Source organism: Symphodus melops (genome assembly GCF_947650265.1).
Source record: "Symphodus melops genome assembly, chromosome: 11".
Taxonomy (NCBI): Eukaryota; Metazoa; Chordata; class Actinopteri; order Labriformes; family Labridae; genus Symphodus; species Symphodus melops.
The window spans coordinates 9784292-9805286 of NC_136701.1; the positions used below are offsets into that span (position 1 = coordinate 9784292).

Genomic DNA, 20995 nt, shown 5'->3' on the forward strand with positions numbered 1-20995 from the left:
AGAAGTGCTGATGACGAATGGACATTTTGCATTAGCAGTACACGCTGTGTAACGTCACTGTCGGTATCAATTTAAAAAAACAAAAATACAATGCAAAGTTTACTAAAGGCAACGAGAGGGGTGCAACCGCATTTTTAAACAGTGAGGCAGGAAAAAAAATCAGTAACCAAGACCATTAATTCATGTGTACGAAGGACTATGTAAATAACGTGTCTTTAGAATACGTTAATATTTGACCTGTGATAAAACACTTTACTTGGAGATACTACTCCAGCACTGTAGCACCACAGTGAGCTGAGAGCTGCTGCAGTTGTGTGAGGGCGCCGCTGGGTGAGTCTCTCTCTCCGCTGCCTCTGTCTCCACAGCTCCTTTTTCCCAAAGAAAAGAAGACGAGAACTAGGTCCGGGGAGGAGGGCCGCCGCCATTATCGGAAAAGCTGGCTGAAATACCACTTTCACACAGGCAATCGGCACATAAATTCACCAGGACATGAACAATCTCTGCAGCAGCAGGAGCACATTGGAGACGAAAGAGCACGGCGATTGCAAACAAACTCAACGTTGTCTCGTGTGCGCCACCGGCCCAGCGTTATGTGGGCACAACAATGGACAGAATAATTATTGAAAAGGCAACGTGGTGAACCGAGGGAGAAGACGGCTGTGCAGATTTAATACGCCTGGAATTCTCACGAGGAGAGACCCTTGCAAGAACAAAAAACTGGATCGTTGTTTTATCTGGGATATTTATTTCTTCATTCCCCGGGTTTAAATGCAAAGAAAACAGCGGCGCCGAACAGTAGGTTGAAGGCACGGACAATGGATGTTTAAATTAAATTACCTCATTGCACACGTTGTTTCATTGTCAGTATTATATGAAGTGAGACGATCCATAGTGTGTTCTGCGGCTTTATGATTCTGCACATCAGGCGGCGAGGGCTGCGGCAAGAGCTGGCCTGACAGATGCGAGAGGAGAAAGGGAGAACTGCGATGGTATGTACCCTGCATGCTCTGTCCTCGTCTTTATGGGCCATTACCTAAGTGAAGCTGTTGAGTGCTGCACCCTGGACAGCTGAGTAAATACATTCCGTGTTAACGTGGTCGGCGTGGAGGTGGTGGGCTATGCAAGGTTTCGGCTCTGCAGTTTCATGATGTAGACAGCAGGCCTGGCGTGGTCAGTCCCTCTATGTGCACCCTAAAGCCCATGATGACTGTTAATCCTTTGCTGGACATTTAAGGTTGCAAAATCTTATCTAGGTAAGTAGGTTATGCGAATAAGACAGCTTATGGTACACTTTGGTGAACTGTATCCTGGAAATGCTCGAGAGGGCAGTTTGGTTGTGTTTATTTGCTTGTCTGTCCATTTGACTCTCAGGCCTAGCTCAGCTGAGCGCTGTTCACTGCCCATGGCTGCTTTGACCCTGCTGGGTGTTTCTTATTTGTGGTTGCTTTATGCGGCAGGTTAATTGAGTTTTCTAATAACTATCATATCCCCCTTTGTCATCCTCTTTGACTCTAGTTATATTACAACATTGTAGATTTTGCATTTGATAATTGTTAACCCTTGAATTATGCAGCTATCAGATTTGCACCATTGGTCTTTTGTGGACACATTATAAGACAATGCTCTAAGAAAGGGATGATAACTTCAAATGTCCTATTGGGGTGATAAGTGTTGTGTCCCCCTGCCAAACCCTGTGCAAGTGTGTCTGTCTTTGAATGGGTCCTTCATTCAATCACTGGTTTGTTTGGTGATCAGTTTATAAAACCTGAGGGGCCTACAAAAAAAAGTCATTTTCATGCTTGTCAGCTAAAATCATTGATCAGCTGACTTTATAATTTTAAATGTACCACTCCCAAATGTTCTCTCATCATCAAGGTAGTCCAGGTCTGATATTAGAAAGATGTATTTTGAGATGATCAGACTAGAGCTGTTATGTGTTGATTAGCAGATAAATTGATGGGTTAAACAGTAATCATATTTAAATATGAAAATAAGATTGAAAAAGTCCTGGGATTTTTAAAATGTGCCACAAAGTAGTTCAGCCTCTCACTTCTGAATCTCTGCCATTTGTCATAGTTTTCAACAATACTGAAGAGATTACCTTTGGATTTGCACTGTTGGTCAGCAAGAACATTTAAATGCCACCTTCGCTCTTCTTCTGCATTTATTTATTTATTTTTGGCATTTTATGAAGGTAATTATTTGTGATAATGATTTGCTGATAAATTACACGCAGAATGGTGATTTTAACATTTAATGGATAATAATTCTACCATCGTTGTGAGAATAAAATGTTAACTTTATTTTCAACATTTTGTACATCCAATTTTGAGAGGAGATTGTGACTTGTTGACATAACTGAAGCTATGACACTTCTTTCATGAAGCTTTTGCTGGTTTGATTATAGTGATAACCTCTTGGAAACAGCTCGATTTGTACAATAGTAATATTAATGCTCTTATGACATTCTATGCTGACCAAAGTAAAACTACATCAGATGAACTTATTTGGTATACAAAAGAAAGTGCCATGAAATGGAATAACATTGTCATTGTCTCATGCCTTAATTATGCCAGATCACTAAAATATCAAAGGATACATTTAGAAAAAAGGTCATATACAAGTTAACAGACATTTCCAAAGGCTATTTTGAAGGTTTTGTAAGTGTAAGTCAGTTTCCATAATTAGCATACGTTTTAACCATGGTTTTGTATCATTGTATACACACATTTTCTTTGCCTGGTAATCTGATTTTTGCACAGTTTTTTTTATTTTTCTTTCACTTTTGCCTTTTAATGATGCATTTTTATTTGTCGACAGTCCAGGTTGTCTGATTACTGTTTTTTGTATTTTTGTGCTTTTTCACAGGATCTGATTCGTACAAGGAATACATGAAGGACTCTACTCGTATGACTGGACTGCTATTTATTAAATCGAAGGCCAGCAGAAGAAAGTGAAATCTGATCTCCTGTGGATCAGCAGCTTTATGGACAAACATTCAAGTGAACTCCTTTACACAGTGCCTGTTTATGGCAGGATGAGCTTCAGCAGGCTATGATGGCGAAAAAGCAAGATGCCCGATCGCCCATTTACAACCTCATTGTGGTGGGTTTGTCTGGAACTGAAAAAGAAAAGGGGCAATGTGGGGTTGGAAAGTCCTGCTTGTGTAATAGGTATGTGCGGCCCAGTGCTGATGACTTCTATCTGGACCACACATCAGTGTTGAGCACCAGTGACTTTGGGGGTCGAGTGGTTAATAATGATCACTTTCTGTTTTGGGGGGAGGTGTCACGGGTTCTGGAGGAGGGGCCTGAGTGCAGGATGCATGTTGTGGAGCAAACTGAATTCATTGATGACCAGACATTTCAGCCACACCGTAGTACTGCTATGCAGCCCTATATCAAACGGGCTGCTGCAACCAAGCTTGCCTCAGCAGAGAAGCTCATGTACTTCTGTACAGATCAGCTGGGCCTGGAGCAAGACTTCGAGCAGAAACAAATGCCCGAGGGCAAGCTGCAGGTTGACGGCTTCCTGCTTTGTGTTGATGTCAGCCGGGGCATGAACCGAAATTTTGATGATCAGCTGAAATTTGTCACAAACCTGTACGGTCAGCTTAGCAAGACTAAGAAGCCCATTGTTCTGGTTCTCACCAAATGTGATGAAGGAGTTGAACGTTACATAAAAGATGCACATACATTTGCTATCACAAAGAAGAGTCTGCCAGTAGTTGAGACATCTGCACGTTCAAATATAAACGTCGACCTAGCTTTTCTCACTTTGGTTCAGCTTATTGATAAGAGCAGGGGGAAGCCCAAGATCATTCCTTATTTTGAAGCCCTGAAACTCCAGAGTCAGCAGATAGCTTCAGCCAAGGATCGCTATGAATGGCTAATTAACCGTATAGTAAAGAATCACAACGAAACCTGGATAAACACGAGCCGACGCATGAACACCTCCCCAGAGTACAAAGAATATGTTTTCTTGGAGGGAACGGCAAAATGCAAGAAGCTCTTTCAACAGCATGTCTACCGTCTGAAACAGGAACATATTGAGCGACGTCGCAAAATATACCTAAGCACTCTCCCCTTAGCACTTAGTTCTCTGGTGCCCGACCTGGATGAGATAGATCAGCTGAGTTGGTCTGGAGTACAGAAGGTCCTGGAGTCCAAGCAGCACTTTGCCCACTGGTTTGTTGTTCTGGAGGACTCACCATGGGAGGACACATCTCACATTGATAACATGGAAGATGAGAGAATCCCTTCAGACCTACTGGAGACTGGCGAAGCAGAGGATTTATTCAATGCCCACCTGGAACATCTGCGTAATGAGTGCAGACGTGCAGAGATGAGGCTGGAGTTTAAACACAAGTTGGCCTCCTCCCCCTTTGTCACACCTGGTAAACCATGGGAGGAGGCCCGCAGCTTTATCATGAATGAAGAGTTCTATCAGTGGCTTGAGGAGCCAGAGTACTTGGACCTGTATAACAGGCATCAGAAAGAGATAATTGACCGTGCGAAAGAAGACTTCCAGGAGCTCTTACTGGAGTATTCTGAGCTTTTTTACGAGCTTGAGGTGGACGCCAAGCCAAGCAAGGAAAAAATGGGGGCAATCCAGGAGGTTTTAGGGGAGGAACAGCGATTCAAGGCACTACAGAAGCTTCCAGCTGAAAGAGACGCTTTGGTTTTGAAGCATATCCACTTTGTCTATCACCCTACAAAGGAGACCTGCCCTAGCAGTCCTCACTGTGGAGACTCCAAGATTGAACAGATATTAGCTTCACGTTTTCCCACTTGTTACCCTTTTTTTGATTTGAAGGCTCACTTTGGAGACAACAAGGCTGACAGGATTAACCTGGTCATACTCGGTAAGGACGGACTGGCCAGAGAATTCGCCAACGAGATTCGGGCCCTCTGCACAAATGATGACTGGTATGTGTTAGACGGGAAGATGTATGAACTGACACTGCGTCCAATTGAAGGAAATGTACGCCTTCCAGTCAACTCTTTCCACACCCCCACTTTCACCCCTCACGGATGTCTGTGTCTGTACAACTCTAAAGAGTCTCTCTCCTATGTGATCGAAAGCCTCGAGCGACTTAGGGAATCAACTTTAAGTCGGAGGGATAGCCAGCTAGCACAGCTGCCAACGTCTCTGCTCTTGGTCACCAAAAGGGGTGTGGGGTCATACGTGGACATAGGTGGAGAAACTGCCTTAAACCTAATTACACAGGGACACCAAGTTGCAAGGAGACTTCAGTGTAGCTTTTTAGACCCAGCCTCCCCTGGTGTGGGCTATGGCCATAATGTCAACGAGACTCAAATCAATCAGGTTCTGAGGGGCCTTTTGGATATTAGAAGGAGCACATCTTTTAGTAGCAGCTCTCCACCCCTCCTGCCTGAGCCTCCAGGTCTGAGAGACTCCCCTCATCAGCCGGCCCCTGATGCAGACCTTCGCATTGTCATGTGCTTAATGTGCGGCGATTCCTATGACATCGAGCAGCTCCTGTCCCCTTTCCTAATGCATCAACATTGCAGGCCTATGTCCAACAGTGGCACCTCTGTATTGCTAGAACAGACAATCGGTGGGCACAAGCTGGCAATAGAGCTCTCTTTGCTTTCGTACCACGCCTCCTTCACTTTGCGGAAGAGCAGGTTAGTACACGGCTACTTTGCTGTGTACTCCGTCTCACGAAAAGCCTCCCTGGAGACGCTCTGTGCCTTCTTGTGTGAGGTTCAGGACATCATCCCAGTTCAGCTGTTGGCAGTCGGAGATAGCCAAGCAGAGCTCACTGACAGCGACTATGCCTGTGAACAGCTGATTCAAGGAGAGGAGCTTGCCCATGAGATTGAGGGCCGTTTCAATAGTCTGATCTGTGGATCTGGGGGAGTGATTGGAGGCATGCACAGGATAGAAATGTTCCATTCTTTCTTAATGGAGGTGGTTGAGAAGCGCAACATTGTGGAGGCCACACACATGTACGATAACGTCGCCGAAGCGTGCACCAATGAAAATGTGTACTCCCCGCGCTGCAGTTCCCCCAGTCCCGTCACCATGTTTCTGGATTCAGAGGATGACGTAGAGCCATCACCACCGTACTATGACGGCACGCTCTCCTCTCACAGTGGGGGCTACAACCTGCCTGACTTGGATTCCAGCGACATCTCGGTCATCTCTGACATCAGAGACTTTGAAAACAAACTGAACAACAAGGTACCCCCCCAAGTGAGAGTGAAACCAGGTGTCACTTTCGACTTCCGGAAGGTGAGCCGTAATCCATACATTGATACGCTGGGCCATCGGCGCTCCCTGCCCTCCGCTGTTACCTGGGTTCCCGGTGGGGATGTGGGCTATGACCCTTCTGACTATGCTGAACCCATCGATGCTGTTTCAAAACCCCGCCCGAGCAACGAAGAGATCATCTACTCGGTTCCACATGACAGCACGCAAGGAAAAATCATCACTATCCGTAACTCCAACAGGATGCACTCCAATGGAAACGGCTCAGACAGCGAAGCAGACAGCAGCTCTCTGGAGAGAAGGAGGAAGTTCTCCGCAGCGGGGGTAAAGCCTCGTCTTTATCGAGACCGCTCCAAGCGGCTTGGCAAATTCAGCAGTTTCCGTACAAGCTTTATAGGCAGTGACGATGAGATGGGAGCCCTTCAGAAGTCCAAGGAAGACGACTATGGGACACTCAAAGGTGAAAGTCTTGTTAATGAGGAGATTGAAGACCCCAAAAAGAGGAATATCCTGAAGAGCCTGCGACGGACAGCTAAGGTGTGTATTTTACCGCTGTTTGCTTTTTCACTTTTCAAGTCTGATTTTTTTGTCCACAATGTAATGCATTGGGTCTATTTTTTCCACTGACTTCTGACCACTTGCTCTCCCCAGGGTAATTATTTCGATTATTTTATAGATGTGAAACCAGAGATGCTATATACAACATGTTTGTATTGTATAGATATGTTTAAACTTTAGAGATTTCTTCAGGAGGATATAGACAAAGCGAGGAAGTCCTGGTTTGCCTCAATGGTCCCACAACTTGCTTGTTAGAATCACTATCGGTATCAAGAAATCAGAAATCCTTTTTCTGAAAGACTGATGAGTCCTCTGTCTGTCTCTCTTCACAGAAAACGAGGCCAAAGGCCCGTCCAGCTATCCCCAAGCCCCCAGAGAGCATATACTTTGGAGTCCCCCTTGTAAATGTGGTATCCCCAGACAGACCTATCCCGCTTTTTATTGAGAAGTGTGTCCGCTTCATTGAGACTACAGGTAAGTTGGTTCTTTTTTTCATCTTTTAACCTTTCATAGCGTGCCACTGTGCACGAGGTTTGTGCTAATCTGCTTCAAAATATTGACAGTGGTCATTTATCTGTTATTTTACACGGGTGGAGCCATCAAAACTGCTCCACCGGTTCATCAATGCAGTGTTTTAAAAAAAGTCATTCAAGGATTTATTCACTCATGTACCAGGAACACTGCCAGCGTCTGTATCTTCACGTCTGTTTGCAACGTAGTTAATAGAGTTGTTTCCAGCTGCGCCTCCATGTCTTCTCACTGCTGCACTCTCAATTTTTTTTTTCCCTCTAGGACTCAATACAGAGGGATTGTACCGCGTGAGTGGCAACAAGTCAGAAATGGAAAGCATGCAGAGGCAGTTTGAACAGGGTAAGTTGCCAATCAAACTTGTTTGAACCAGCTGTTTGACATGTAATTACGTGGATGTCTGATCAAAACATAAACGAGGGATTTACTCAAGGAGTCACACGCAGCAGATCGTTCACTCCTGACGACAGCTACTTCTGATTGGTGTATTCTCGCTGCTCTCTTTAACTCTCGTTCTCCCTGTGCAGACCATGGATTAGACCTCGTGGAGAAAGACTTCTCCATAAACACTGTGGCTGGAGGCCTGAAAAGCTTCTTCTCTGAGCTGCCTGAGCCCCTGGTGCCTTGCGCTCTGCAGGCGGACCTATTGGATGCTTTCAGTAAGCAAACACTGCTGGGCTGGGAGGGTCTTTATTAGAACATAAAAAGATTATTTCTTTAGGAGGGAAGGGTAGGTTGTTGCAGACCTGCTCTGCTCTCTTTGGGATGTTTTACTGCGGCTAAGAATCATTCTAATGGTGGTGTAGAGGGACGTTTAAACTTTGCAATTACTGTGCACTATGAGGAGGTCTCTGTTTTAATGGTAACTCTTTTCTCCTTGCAGAAATCAATGACAGAGAACAGAGGCTATACACTATGAAGGATGTCCTGAGGAGGTTCCCCAGGGAGAATTATGATGTCTTTAAATATGTGCTGAGCCACTTACACAAGTAAGTCCCCTGTCTGCTGATAAATCCCTTTTCATGGATGTGTTGGTCTTCCACATTAGAAACCCATCTGTTTTTCTGCACTTGATGATGAGAATGAATAATTAGTGTCTATTTGTGTGTTTTTCCCAGGGTGAGCCAACTGAACAGGTTGAACTTGATGACCAGTGAAAACTTGTCCATCTGTTTCTGGCCCACACTTATGAGGCCAGACTTCACCACTATGGACGCTCTGACTGCCACGCGCACCTACCAGACAATCATCGAGACCTTCATCCACCAGTGTGCATTCTTCTTCTACAACCAGCCGCTCCTTGACTCCCCCACTGGCCTGGCGGGTCTTCCTGCCTCGCCCACCACAACCCTCAGCGGGAGCTCTGCCTATTCTTGTTACCGCTCCTCCCCTCCCCACACCACCACACACTTCAGCCCTCTGCAGCAGTCCCCGCCCACCACCCCCCAGTCTCCTCTGCAGTCTCTGCTCCCGCCACTCCACCAGCATCCCCACTCCCACCATTCCCCTGCCGAACAAGAGACACTGTGATAGACGGTGAAACCATGTGTGCCCATGATGATGCTGGACCTTATCACCAACACACACACACACACACACACACACACACGCACGCACACACACACACACACACACACACACACACACACACACAAATACACACACACACACACACACACAGGCATGCACACATGCGAACGCATCCAAAAAAAAAAAACCACAAAAAAAAAACGTGCACTTGCACACTATATTTCTGATCATGGACAACCTAGATTATAAAAAGAAGAAATGGGAAGTGTCTTGAGAAACCTACCTGACCTGCCGTTTCTATCCATATTTGTGTGAATAAGGGCAGGCTACCATTATCAGTGAATCTTCCTCTGCCCTCTGTACCCTGACTGTTGAATCTGCTTTCAGCGCAGAAAATGAGGACAGAGGTTGCCGTCACAGCAAGCCTCGCCTCTGTCACTTCTGTCAAAACCACCACTTATCCGACACTACCGAGAAGGAAAAGGACCCTTGATGTCAAGGTGGAAGAAATGTTTTGTGGCCACCATGTTTTTTATCAGCGTAAAACTCTTTTAGTTCTTTTTTCTCATGAAAGTACTGCCACTGGATTTTTAGACTGTTCCTCTGTAGGTCCTTTGGGCAGCAGGTTGCTCTGTCCGGGGCGTCTCTCATTGGCTCTATTAGAGGGTTCAGCATGGGGAGGGAAGGGAAGGGGGGGGGGTACACATCCAGGGATGCACTTTAATGATCACTGTTGTTTTTCCCTCAGAAGGGTTGTTTGTTGACATTCTGTTTTCTTGTGTGTGTTTTTTAATTTCACAGCTCAAACAGCCATACCCATTGCCTCTACAGAGCAACTTTGTTTACATCAAACTTTTGTTTTTATCCGCAAACTTATCTGAAGCACTTTTTGATAGTGTAGTGTTAAATTAGAGGAACCGCCACATTGATTACTTGTCCATAATGTTTGTTTAGTGGTTGAGTGTGGCGACATGTGCAGGCTTGTGAAACAAGATCCTTTTGTAAAAACTTGCGTTGTTTAAGTTGATCCAGAGGTCCCATATTAGGTTGATGGGAAATCTGAATCTACTGACATTCCTCATTCATCGAGCCATGTGAAAATAGTTTCTTTTAGAATTTGTCCTCTCTCTAGCTGTCGGTTGATCAGAGGGGATGTTTAGGGAAGTTTGCATTATTTAGACCATTACAATATCAGAAGACTTTGCCTGCCACCAGTCAAGTGAAGGAAAAAAAAAATCAATTTTTGAATGTGTAACCTCATCATACCATAATACAACTCTATGTTGCCATCTTGTGTCCATGGAAACCAAATGCTTGAAAAATGATAGGTTGCTGGATGTGTTGCTGTGGCTATCTATCAAACCAAGCTCTTTGTATTCATCCAATATTAAGGACCTTTAACTTAGAAGGTTTAGTATCCTCAACACACTGTTACCGCTAGTTCTGCTTTACAATACAAAGACCAGTAGAAGTTTAATGTCTGTGAATGGGGCACATGGAGCACCTACGGCCGTTTACCTGCTCTTGTGAATACGTTTTGTGCTAGCTCATTGTCCTCCTTTTTCATGGAAAAAAAGCTGCACATTTTCAATGGTAGCACTGCTAATGGAGACCCTACCATTTTAAACATTAAACCTGAGAGGAGCTACTGTATTTTCAGTGGGGAGTGGAAACCAATTGATGACCAGATGCAGACTCTGGATAATTGGGGCTCTGTTACAGTTCTTGGATGCAACATTGACCGGTATAGTACGGTTGTTGTAGTAGTTAATGGGATCATGAATTACAGGTACTTTTGGAATTGCAACACTGTTGGAAGTCAGTCATTTTACGTGTTCATACGACTAAACTGAGGGCTCTTCTCAACAAGCTCAGAGCTAGAAGCTGTAACATTAGGACTGGCACAGAAGGTGCAAGCGTCTCACTAAATCACGATTCCTGGGAGAAGATATTCTTGCTGCGACACTTTGCTTTTGACGCAACCTTGGCAAAACTGCTGTTCAATGAGTAAAACGTGGGTGCATACTACTCTATAATGGTTGTTTATTTGTATGTTGGGGAACACAACCCTTTAGTCAATGGTAGAAAACATTTCTAGTGTGTATTTCGATGATTGAAAGTCCATTTTTACAATTTTTTGTGAATGGTTCAAGGCCACTTACAGTAAGTTTAGTGCATGATTAAAAAGACACACCAAGGAAGATGGAAGAAAACCTCTTCCTATTTAAAACATGAAATTAGTACAAGAAAACAAACCAATTGCTGAAGTGAAATAGCTGAAACATGAAAGTTTATGTACTGTGCACCAAGAGCAAACCATGGAATTTGTCTGACTGAGAAAAGTGTTTGAAGATGAAGGCCTTATGTGAACTGTATAATAGTTAATAAATTAAATCTTGTAAAATTGACCTCATTGTCTTTGTGGTGCTTGTGTTTGTGTCTTTTATTGAATGTCTTAACACCATCCGCTGCTGTCACAAGTTTTGAACCTCGACTATGAATGAGAGGGCAACGTCTTTGTTAAAAATGCTGTCCAAGATTATCAAATGATTTGACACAGTAGGAGTCAGAATTACGTTGTCCCAGCAAAAGAGCCAAGGGAATGTAGAGTATCAAGAATGCATTTAGGTGATTTACATTTTCAGTCATAGGTTAGAAAGGAGAGGGCCCCTAAAAGTTGCACCTGTTCTCCTCTGAAATGTGCACTATAGGAAATTAGTAATGATTGGTAACTTGGCAAACATGGCCCAAGCACTAAATCTGTGTGTTAATTACTGCTTTGTGGTGTTTGAGCTTAACTGTAACTATGTACTTGATGTACCTGAATGCATGCATGCATAAGGCATGTCATGTATAAAATGTATTATCAGGATTAAAACACTATGTAATAAATGTCAGGTGAGAAAATCTCTTTAGTATCAAAACAAAGAAAGTAAAACGAGGAGTGGGGATCATTATTCCAATTTAAGGTCAAGCCGTGTGGCTGAATGTGATAAAGTTAAAAATGATTAAAGTCAATCATTTTTTCATTCAAACTTTAATTTTTTTTATTAAATGACAACAATGGAGAACATTTATTAAAGGTGATGTTAGTCTTGTTCATTACAGTGCATGCTTGCTGTATTTTTGTGTGACATTTTAAAAAACTCTGATGTCATTAAATGAATTTATGGTCCGAATGAAGAGTATATGATCGGGTTAAAAACAAACCTGGTTCATTCATGAGGCTTTATATTAATATCAAAAAACTTTAAAAAGGTTGGTAACAATCTGTACGTTCAGATGCCAAAAAGGTCCATACATCATACAGCTGTATTGATTTTTTATTCAAGAACAGTGATTGTTTCCAACTTCAAATGTTGAATTACTTTAGTGTAACAACCTGTAAACATGTCAAGAGTTACGAGACAGTGTTGTTACATTTTATGTGTTTTTATTGAAACATTTATCAGAATAAAGCAGTCTCTTTATTCTATCTAAAATCTTGTTTTCAACCCAAAACTGCTGCAATGTGTTCCTTATTGTTGCAGCAAAAACATGTGTGCTGATGGTAAAAGTGGCTTGATGAACTCACTATCTTGATGGTAATTATGGTTATTGACTAAGACTGTCAATAAAAGATATCCCATCAATAAAGATAATCACCTTAAAGCTCATTTTATTGGGTATTTATTGAGTATTTCAGAGAGATGACAACCAAAACAGCATGCCACTTTCTTTATGTATTGCAGTAACTAGTTATTTATTTTTGAACAAACTGATGTCATCTCCGTAGGATTGTGGGGGATTCTTTTGTGGAAATACTAAAGTTTGCATGGTTTCTTGGGTTGTTTAGTGGTGTACTGTACTGTATCCCACAAATTGCTCAAATTCCACAGCTGTAAACTTTCCCGAAGAATGATAATATGATGGAATACACCAATTTAACCATGCAGGTAAGCACTGAAAAGTGGCATGTTTGTCTGGTGGTCTGTACTGCCACCTAACAGCAATTTGGTTCTAGTTTTAAATGGCCCTCTGGGCCTTTCTATGTAGAGTTTAAATAATTTGTCTTCCCCTGCAGATTAATGACCATGCTTTTTGATAGTCTACAACATAATACAACATAAATTTCAAGAGGTGAGAAGTGTATGGAGGTGTATTATTGTTGTAGTTTACATTGCTGCCACACAAAACAATGGTTCTGGGTTTGAATTCCTGCTGGAGTCTTTCCTTTTGGTGCATGAACGTTTTAAAATCTCAACCCCTCTTCAGAGGGCATTGTCTTCCTCTGTTTAGAAATACTGTTCACATGGAAGGCACATTTCCCATGTGGTACTCAAGTCTGGCAGTCCCCTTCCTCACCTGTCTCAAAACTGTCCTAAACTCCACCCCTACCTGAATAAATTCAGCACATAACAGCCTCACTCCACAGCAGGCTCCAACAGCCAATCAAACAGATAACCTTGGAATCCTTTGATTCATACATTAAACAAATTTCAAGGACAGCCTATTTTCACCTTCGTAATATCTCTAAGATCAGGCAGATCCTGTCACAAAATGATGCTGAAAAATTAGTTCATGCATTTGTTACCTCCAGATTGGATTACTGTAATTCTCTTTTAGCAGGGTGCTATGGTAAATCACTAAAGACCCTTCAACTCGTCCAAAACGCTGCAGCTCGTGTTCTGACTAGAACTAGGAAAAGGGACCACATTACTCCTGTATTGGCTTCTCTCCACTGACTCCCTATAAAATCTAGAATAGAATTTAAAATCCTTCTTCTCACCTACAAAGCTCTAAACGGTCAGGCACCAACCTATCTTAAAGAGTTAATTGTACCGTACTTTCCATCGAGAACATTACGCTCCCAGAATGCAGGCCTGCTCGTGGTGCCTATACTCTCTAAAAGTACTATGGGAGGTAGATCCTTTAGTTATCAGGCACCGCTCCTTTGGAATCGTCTACCAGTCGGGGTCCGGGAGGCAGACACACTAGGTACTTTTAAGAATAGACTTAAAACTTTTCTTTTTGATAAATCTTATAGTTAGGGCTGGCTTAGGACCAGCTCATAGTTATGCTGCTATAGGCCTAGACTACCGGGGGAACTGGCACCAGGATCTCTTATCTCTCTCCCTCTTTCTCTTGTCACTATCTTTATATTCTAACCTCTCCTTTTTCTGGGAGCTCCTGAGCTCTCTTAGGTTCCTTGGGCAAGCTGCGACCCCAATGGCAGGTTGCACTGTTTTTTTTTTCTCATTTGTTTTTACATGTCAGCTGATCACAAACACAGCCTTTTACTGGTCGATACACCAAAACAAGATGGCAGCGTCCGCGTTAGCCGAGTGAGCTAAGATAAATGGCATAATTTTACTAAAATGTAAACGTAGACATCCCGAATTACATTAATTTTGGAAGACTAGATCCGGATAGTCACTACATACACTAGTCTTCTCAGTGGGATAGAAAAGTCTCCAGATGTCGCTGAGACACGAGTCTATCACCAGAGAGCCACCCAGGTGAGCAAAGCCATTTTAAATTAAGAATGTCTCCAGCTTAGTTTGTGACTTAACAACTCCTAAAAACGTATCCTCGTACACTCTTATATTTCAACGTTATCAATCATACTTTGTACTTGGTAACTGTTTTTTCAATGCCCAAATATTATACATTTAGTTTTACAAGCTTTTCAAACCATCATTTTATATTAGGTCATCTGATTCTGTTTTAAATGTATCCAGAACCTTCTCAAGATTGTTTGCAGAGCAAAATAAATTTCTCTAATCAGAATCACAAAACGGAAGGTTTTGGACATACAACAATTACTCTCACAAAAATGTATGTATCTAGGCTACAATATAAACTATTGGAACAAGCACTGACCCTTGTGGGACCCCACATGTAAGCCTGAGCAAATTAGATTTGTTGTTGTTTATTTGCACATATTTGATCAAGCATACCACTGCTTTAATTAATAGTCTATGATCAATCATGTCAAATGATTTTCAGACCAACGAAAACTCCTACTGTATATTTTTTATTGTCTACTGCTGTGGATATTTGTTCTTGAAGCTCCATTATCATTGTTATTGTGGATAGGTTTGATCTAAAGCCATGTCAATGTTTGTGATAAATAAGATAAGATAAGAGACAAGATAAATCATACTTCAATATTATTTATCATAGTAGATCTTCTGTAATCTATTTTTTAATTTTAGTGATTTGATGTCTTTCATTTTCTGATTGTGTTTTCTTTTCTTTCATTGCTTTTATCTCTTTGTTTTTAATGTTTCCTGCTTCAATTAATAGCTTTGACTGCTTGTTATTGCTTTTCTTATATTGCCCTGTTTGCCTGGAGACTGCAAACATGCAGTGTTGGTTCTATTGTTGCTTATTTGTGTTTCATGATTTGTTTGTTTTTGTAATATGATTATTATTATTATTTTTTACCTTTTTGTGGTTTCCTTTTCTTTGTTGTAAACAGTCTTTACTAAAAAACCCTCTTGTTTATGGTGCTATATAAATAAAATTGTTGTTATTAATAATAATAATTAGTATTATTTTTATTATTTTTCTACTTATTATTATCATTATCAATATTACTGACAGATGAGTGAGGTATCAACAACAAGTATAAGGCAGTCTGTTTATTTTTTGCAACAGAGCTTGGGTGTGCTTTTCATATTGCCTTCATAATTTTGATGTGTAAAGTAGTTAGTGTTTCCAAAAGTACAGTATGACTTAAGATTTTGCCAACCTGTGTTTTTGGATCCCTAATTGTCAGGCTGTGACACCAAGTTTTAGTTGTGGAAAGCCTATAATAGGTCATAAACATAATCCCCTAATGGTAATAATTTGTGCAGGGTTGGTTTAGGCTGTGTCACAGTAATATCTTTTCATGGGGCCAACAATTCAAGTTGAAGCCCTGGCTGTAGTAACTAGAGGCTGTTGTGTTTAGGCACTGATGCAGGTGAGTCTGAAATGCATCAATTATTCACAGCATATCCGTCATGAATGACTAAACTCTCTGGGCAGAACACTGTCCTCACAGTATCTGTTCACCTTCATGGGCTGGCTGGAGATTGTCATGTTTTGTCGCCATCTTGTGGCTGCAGAGCAGCAGAGCTTGGATGAAGTCCCTCCCTCGTTCGATTAAAATATTATGTACATTTTAGGTTACACATTCTTCAGTTTATTCTCACACGTTGTCTCAGGGTTCTCTGTTTAGATGTATTTCTGAGATTGCAGAGGAATTTGGTGCCAAACGTTTTAACCTGAGCTATGGTGAGATAAGTGTGAAATATCATGATGTTCCACCAACTGTGTATTGTCAGCCTCAGTCTAACACGTCCAGTGCCTGCTGTGGGAGGTGCTTTACTCATTTTTTTTGGTTCATATTTTCTGCATATTTTCACACAATGTAAGAGCATTGATTCCTTTTATACCCCATGATGTTTTAATGGCAATTTAATTAAATGAAGCTATTAACATTTATATAGCTTTTTCAGAAACATTATCATATTACAGAGCACAACGCCTAACAGTTACCTTAATTTGATGTCCTCTGTGGATTATGTACGTTTAGTATAGATTAAGGGCAGTTTTGTTACATGCACAAGGTGGATGTAGTTATATGTTGTAGCCTTCATTCTCTGCAGAGCACAAACTCACAACTGTCATATCTTATCATCATTGGTAAAAACACGGGTGCACCGTCATTGCAGCACAAAGACGAGTAGGCCTAGAAGTAGATATTTACAAAATAAAAATATAAATATAAAATGAATACAAATAAAATAGGAGGTATACAAGTAGACTAATCCCTCCAATGCGTTCTTGGTTTATGGGTCTTCTCCCAGCTGGACGTGCATGGAAGATCTCCAAAGGCAGGTGACTGGGAGGCCTCACAATCAGATGTCCAAACAACCTTAACTTTTGCCTTTTGAAACAAAGTCTGCAGCCTCTCTGCTCTGGAACTCTTTCTGGATGTCTGAAGTCCTCACCCTATCTCTAAGTCAGAGCCAAGCCATCATTTCATGACCATACCTGTAGGTGAAGGAAGGAACGTAGATTGACTGGTAAATCAAAAACTTTGTTTTTTGGCCCATCTCCCTTTTCACCACGATGGTCCATCTCAAAGCCTTCAATACTACTGATGCTGACCGAATCCATCTGTCAATCTCACAATCTATTTAACCCTCCCCAGGATTCTTCTCCCCCTATTATTTGACAAAGCATTGCCTCGGACTTAAAGGTGCTGACCCTCATCCCCACCGCTTGGCACTCGGCTGCAAACTGCCCAAATGCCTACTAGAGGTGCCAGCCTAAAGAAGCCAACAGAACAACACTGATACTGATACCCCCAGTGAGTTAACATCTTATACTCAAGCAAGCATTTACTGAAACTGAAGTCATGTAGCTTTAAGTCTCTGTGATGAATCACGTACCAATAGTACCTCTCAAAATAGTTAGGATTCATGTAATAAAACATAACAATCAAACAGACCTGCTGAAAAGAACAGAAGCCATGATGTATGAAAGATAGCTTTATTGCACAAGGTGTTAGAATGATCTTTTTAGTTTTTGCTTTCTTTTCATAGAAAATGTACTTTTGAACACAAGCAATTGCTATAACAAGCAACTCAAACAAATGTTTGGGATACCCTCAACATTTTTTTTTGTTTGTTTTTGATTTTCATACATATTTTCCTTCAATTTTTCCCTTTTAGCAAGCATGCAATGACTTTTTGAGGATGAACAAAATACAAAATAATAAAAAAAGTAAACAGGACAAATGACGACATTAAAAGACCTTTAAAAAAAGAATAAAAATTCAACAAATTAGTATCAAAAACATAAAGGGAAAGAAAAAATGTTTTTGCCCACTTCAGAAGTAAAATATTTATTTTTGATACTATTTCAATTTTGAAATTGGGGCATTCAACCCTGATGTGTCCCCTGGTTTATCTGAAAATAGCTCTTCATACAAAACTGTGTTTATGTACAAGACTTAATCTATAAACAACACTGACAAAGGTAGAGATGATGGGTCTAGTAAGTTTAAGGGGGTGAATTTGAACTTTAATTTATCTGAACGGGAATAAGGACAGGAGTCTGAAAGCTTAAGGTTTACAGACTGACTCCAGGCCAGTATATACACAACAGTTGTTTGTGTGACCAAAATAGCTACGAGTCCCTGATTTCACTTGGCTGAACTGATTTTAGCCACAGACCAAATACTTTAGTACTGTTTGGCCCCTGAAAACAAAATTTTGAAATAATCCCAAACAAATTTAAAAGTGAATATTATGAATCAAAATAAACAGAGCAATAGAAACACCCTCCCTTAAACAAATAAACAAACAAACAAAGCAAATGTGTAAATAAATATAAACCACATAACACTTTCATGGAGATGTTTGAAATAGACACTCCAATAGGTTCGTTTGTGAATGTACATCAGCGCAAAATGGAGGGGTATGAAGATAAAGGAAGTGGGACATATACAGTACTTCAGACAGGGCAACAACAAAGATATCAATTGAGTGAATATCATATAATTTTTCAAACTGAACTCCCTGACATATAACACCGCTCAACATTATAATATTTTTACTTCATTCACATCATGATGGAGATTCCTTCAGCTAGTTATCACGTCCCTTAAAGAGCGAAGATCGGCTGAGTGGCACTGTGGCTGGCTGAGAGGTTGGTAGGATGTTTGTCTCTGTTACAGAAGCCTCTAATTCTGAAACACAAGTCTGTACATTTACGCTACATAAAACTTATTTGTGGATTCACTTTGATTTGGTTTCTAAATCTTATCATAATCAACAACCACTCGGGCTCAGTGTAAGTGACACATGAGCGGGCCTAAATACATTTACAGAAAGCTTTCTGACATCTTTTCTACACGGTGGCCATTTTCTTCTGACATCAGCTCAGGGCGTGAAGCTTTAATGCTGCTGTGTTTTTATGCTGTATTCCAGGATTAGTCATATAAAGGAAGTGTATCCGAGTGTTTCAATTCACTTCTTCTTCATTGAACAACAACTAAAAAATAGATAACAGCGGAAGCTATGACGACAGCTTCAGTCGCGACAGAAAAGATTTCCATTGTCTAGGCCTTTATGCCCCATGTGGTTTCATGCTGAAGTTAACTATCGTCTATCGGTAGCTGGAACGCAGGACACAGCTGTATGACACTACAACTGCATTTGAGCTTGTAACCCTTAGCATGGCGTCAAAGGAAAATGATCTCCATGTGAGTATGGAGAATAATTGTCTCCATCAAACAATCTCAGCAAAGAGGCCTTCCTGCCTTTTCAGGAATTGACACGAGAACTTGCTAGCCTAGCTTGCTTTTCGTTCCTCAGCATGTGGCCTCGAAAGAAACACTCTTCTCTTAGTCAGTGTACATACAGAAACATACAGAACATTCCGTAGATATACTAAACTTTATTAGTCCGACCTTTTTTTAAATTTCTCTTTCATTAAATTTCATGATTGAGCGATTGTCTCCTTCTTAAATTTGACTTTAACATTAAATTGCTGTATATACTACTACACCATTGTAGTACATACCATTTATACTTTGTCATAATTTCACTTAAATGTCAATAATATACCTACATAGAAATATATATGTAAATTCTTTATAATACCAAATATTCTCTATTTGTAATGTGAGGAATTATAGCTGGCTCATTTGGGTTGTCATGATTGTTTTAAAAAGTCAAACACTGTTCAGCTGGAGAGAGAAAGATGTGTGGAGAAAGTTAATGTGATAGATTTTGTTCTTTAACATTCTTGGACATAAGTTAACCTGAATGATTTTTCTTTTGGATTCACCATTTGGAGAAAATTCTGCCAATAGCTAGTTGGGACCTTAAGAGACACAAAGGAGGGAAAGAAACAGTAAGAAAAGGGAACTTAACTGGAAGTCCTGCAAATTGACAATAATACTCAAACTATGAAGGACAGTATGCGTGTACGTATGAGAGACAAAATGGCCACACAGCTTCATACTGGCTATCGTAGTCTTCATCATCATAAACACAGAGCTTTAGCTCCTCAATTAAAGTCAGTATTTCCAAATGACCATACTGTAGAATCACTTCCTGGATTTTTGCTGTGCAATTTCCGCAGGAAATGAGCGGAACTGAGCACCAGCCGGCTGGAACTGTTAGTTGGAGTTAGTAAATCTTTTATAGAGTCCCAGGTGAACATGAAAAGGAGGGTAAACTGGGTCTCTGTCTGGGAGAAGATCTATCCCGAGTAAAATTAGACAGAATGTTGGGCAGTTCACCATTAGTTGGGTTTAATGTAAAGTGTTTGCACGCCCCTTTTGGCCCTGGTTGAAGAGTACCGAAGCAGGGCGAGCTGAGGAGAGGGGACAGCTATGCAAGTCTGTGCAGGAGAGTCAGCTACACCAGTGTGTATGATTTAGAGTATGCACCTGCACTCTGTTTCTGGAGTCTCCCCAGTGCAGAGGAGCTGCTCTCCAGCAACGAGTCTCTTGAGCCCCCCACTTTGTTGCTGTTGGTGGGGTTGCTGCTCGTGCTGGAAGTGGAAGCTGTTGCTGCGGTGTTAGAGCTAGGCATGGTGAGAGTCCTTTGGGGCAGGGTAGCAGTGCCCGAGCTCACCCCCAAGCTGCCCAGCCCAGAGTGGCCCAGCGTCAGTGCCTGCTGCTTGGAAGGGTCAAGAGTCTTGTGACGACCCTGGGTGTGATAAGCCCGCTGCGTCAGGCTGCGAATTGAGGCTTCTCGCGGCGGCACAGCTGGGCACGGGTCATGCAGCTCCCCTTGTTTGCGGAAAAAAGGGTCTGTCTTCATGTAAAGGGGAAGATTACAGAATTCACCTGGAAGAGACAGGCGAAGAGTCAGGATGAGAGCGTACATTTAGGTGATTCTGTGAAGGTGATTTTGTGAAAGACGAAAAGAGAGAAAAATAAAACAATCCTTCTTTCAGAGTACATTTTGGATGTGGAGGTGGTGGGAAAACAGCATTTTGAGATAACAATCAATAATTCATTTTTTTCCTACATTGTAACACATGAATCAGATGTTTTGCGTACTGTCATTATCAATCGAGAAACCTGTGTAGCTTTAGCCTTTGAATCACAAGGCCTCATACAATTATTGTATAAACTGTTATTTAAATC

The 20995-nt window shown here is 41.4% G+C and overlaps 2 protein-coding genes across 2 annotated transcripts in view; one reads left to right on the plus strand and one right to left on the minus strand.

Moving 5' to 3' along the window:
- Nucleotides 1-281: 281 nt before the first annotated feature.
- On the plus strand, nucleotides 282-11261 carry arhgap35b (Rho GTPase activating protein 35b). Its single transcript, XM_079355645.1, has 7 exons — nucleotides 282-989; nucleotides 2869-6774; nucleotides 7128-7269; nucleotides 7588-7665; nucleotides 7851-7982; nucleotides 8207-8312; nucleotides 8442-11261. Exons 2-7 carry the CDS (start codon nucleotides 3055-3057, stop codon nucleotides 8851-8853), a joined length of 4590 nt encoding a protein of 1529 aa, XP_079211771.1. The 5' UTR covers nucleotides 282-989; nucleotides 2869-3054; the 3' UTR covers nucleotides 8854-11261.
- A 6102-nt stretch (nucleotides 11262-17363) lies between these two features.
- The window catches only part of LOC306831502 (cell adhesion molecule DSCAML1-like), a 55525-nt gene continuing 51893 nt past the window's right edge, over nucleotides 17364-20995 (minus strand). The window contains 1 exon segment of the mRNA XM_079355638.1: nucleotides 17364-20692. Within this exon segment, the coding sequence (XP_079211764.1) occupies nucleotides 20259-20692 (434 nt within the window). The 3' untranslated portion in view covers nucleotides 17364-20258.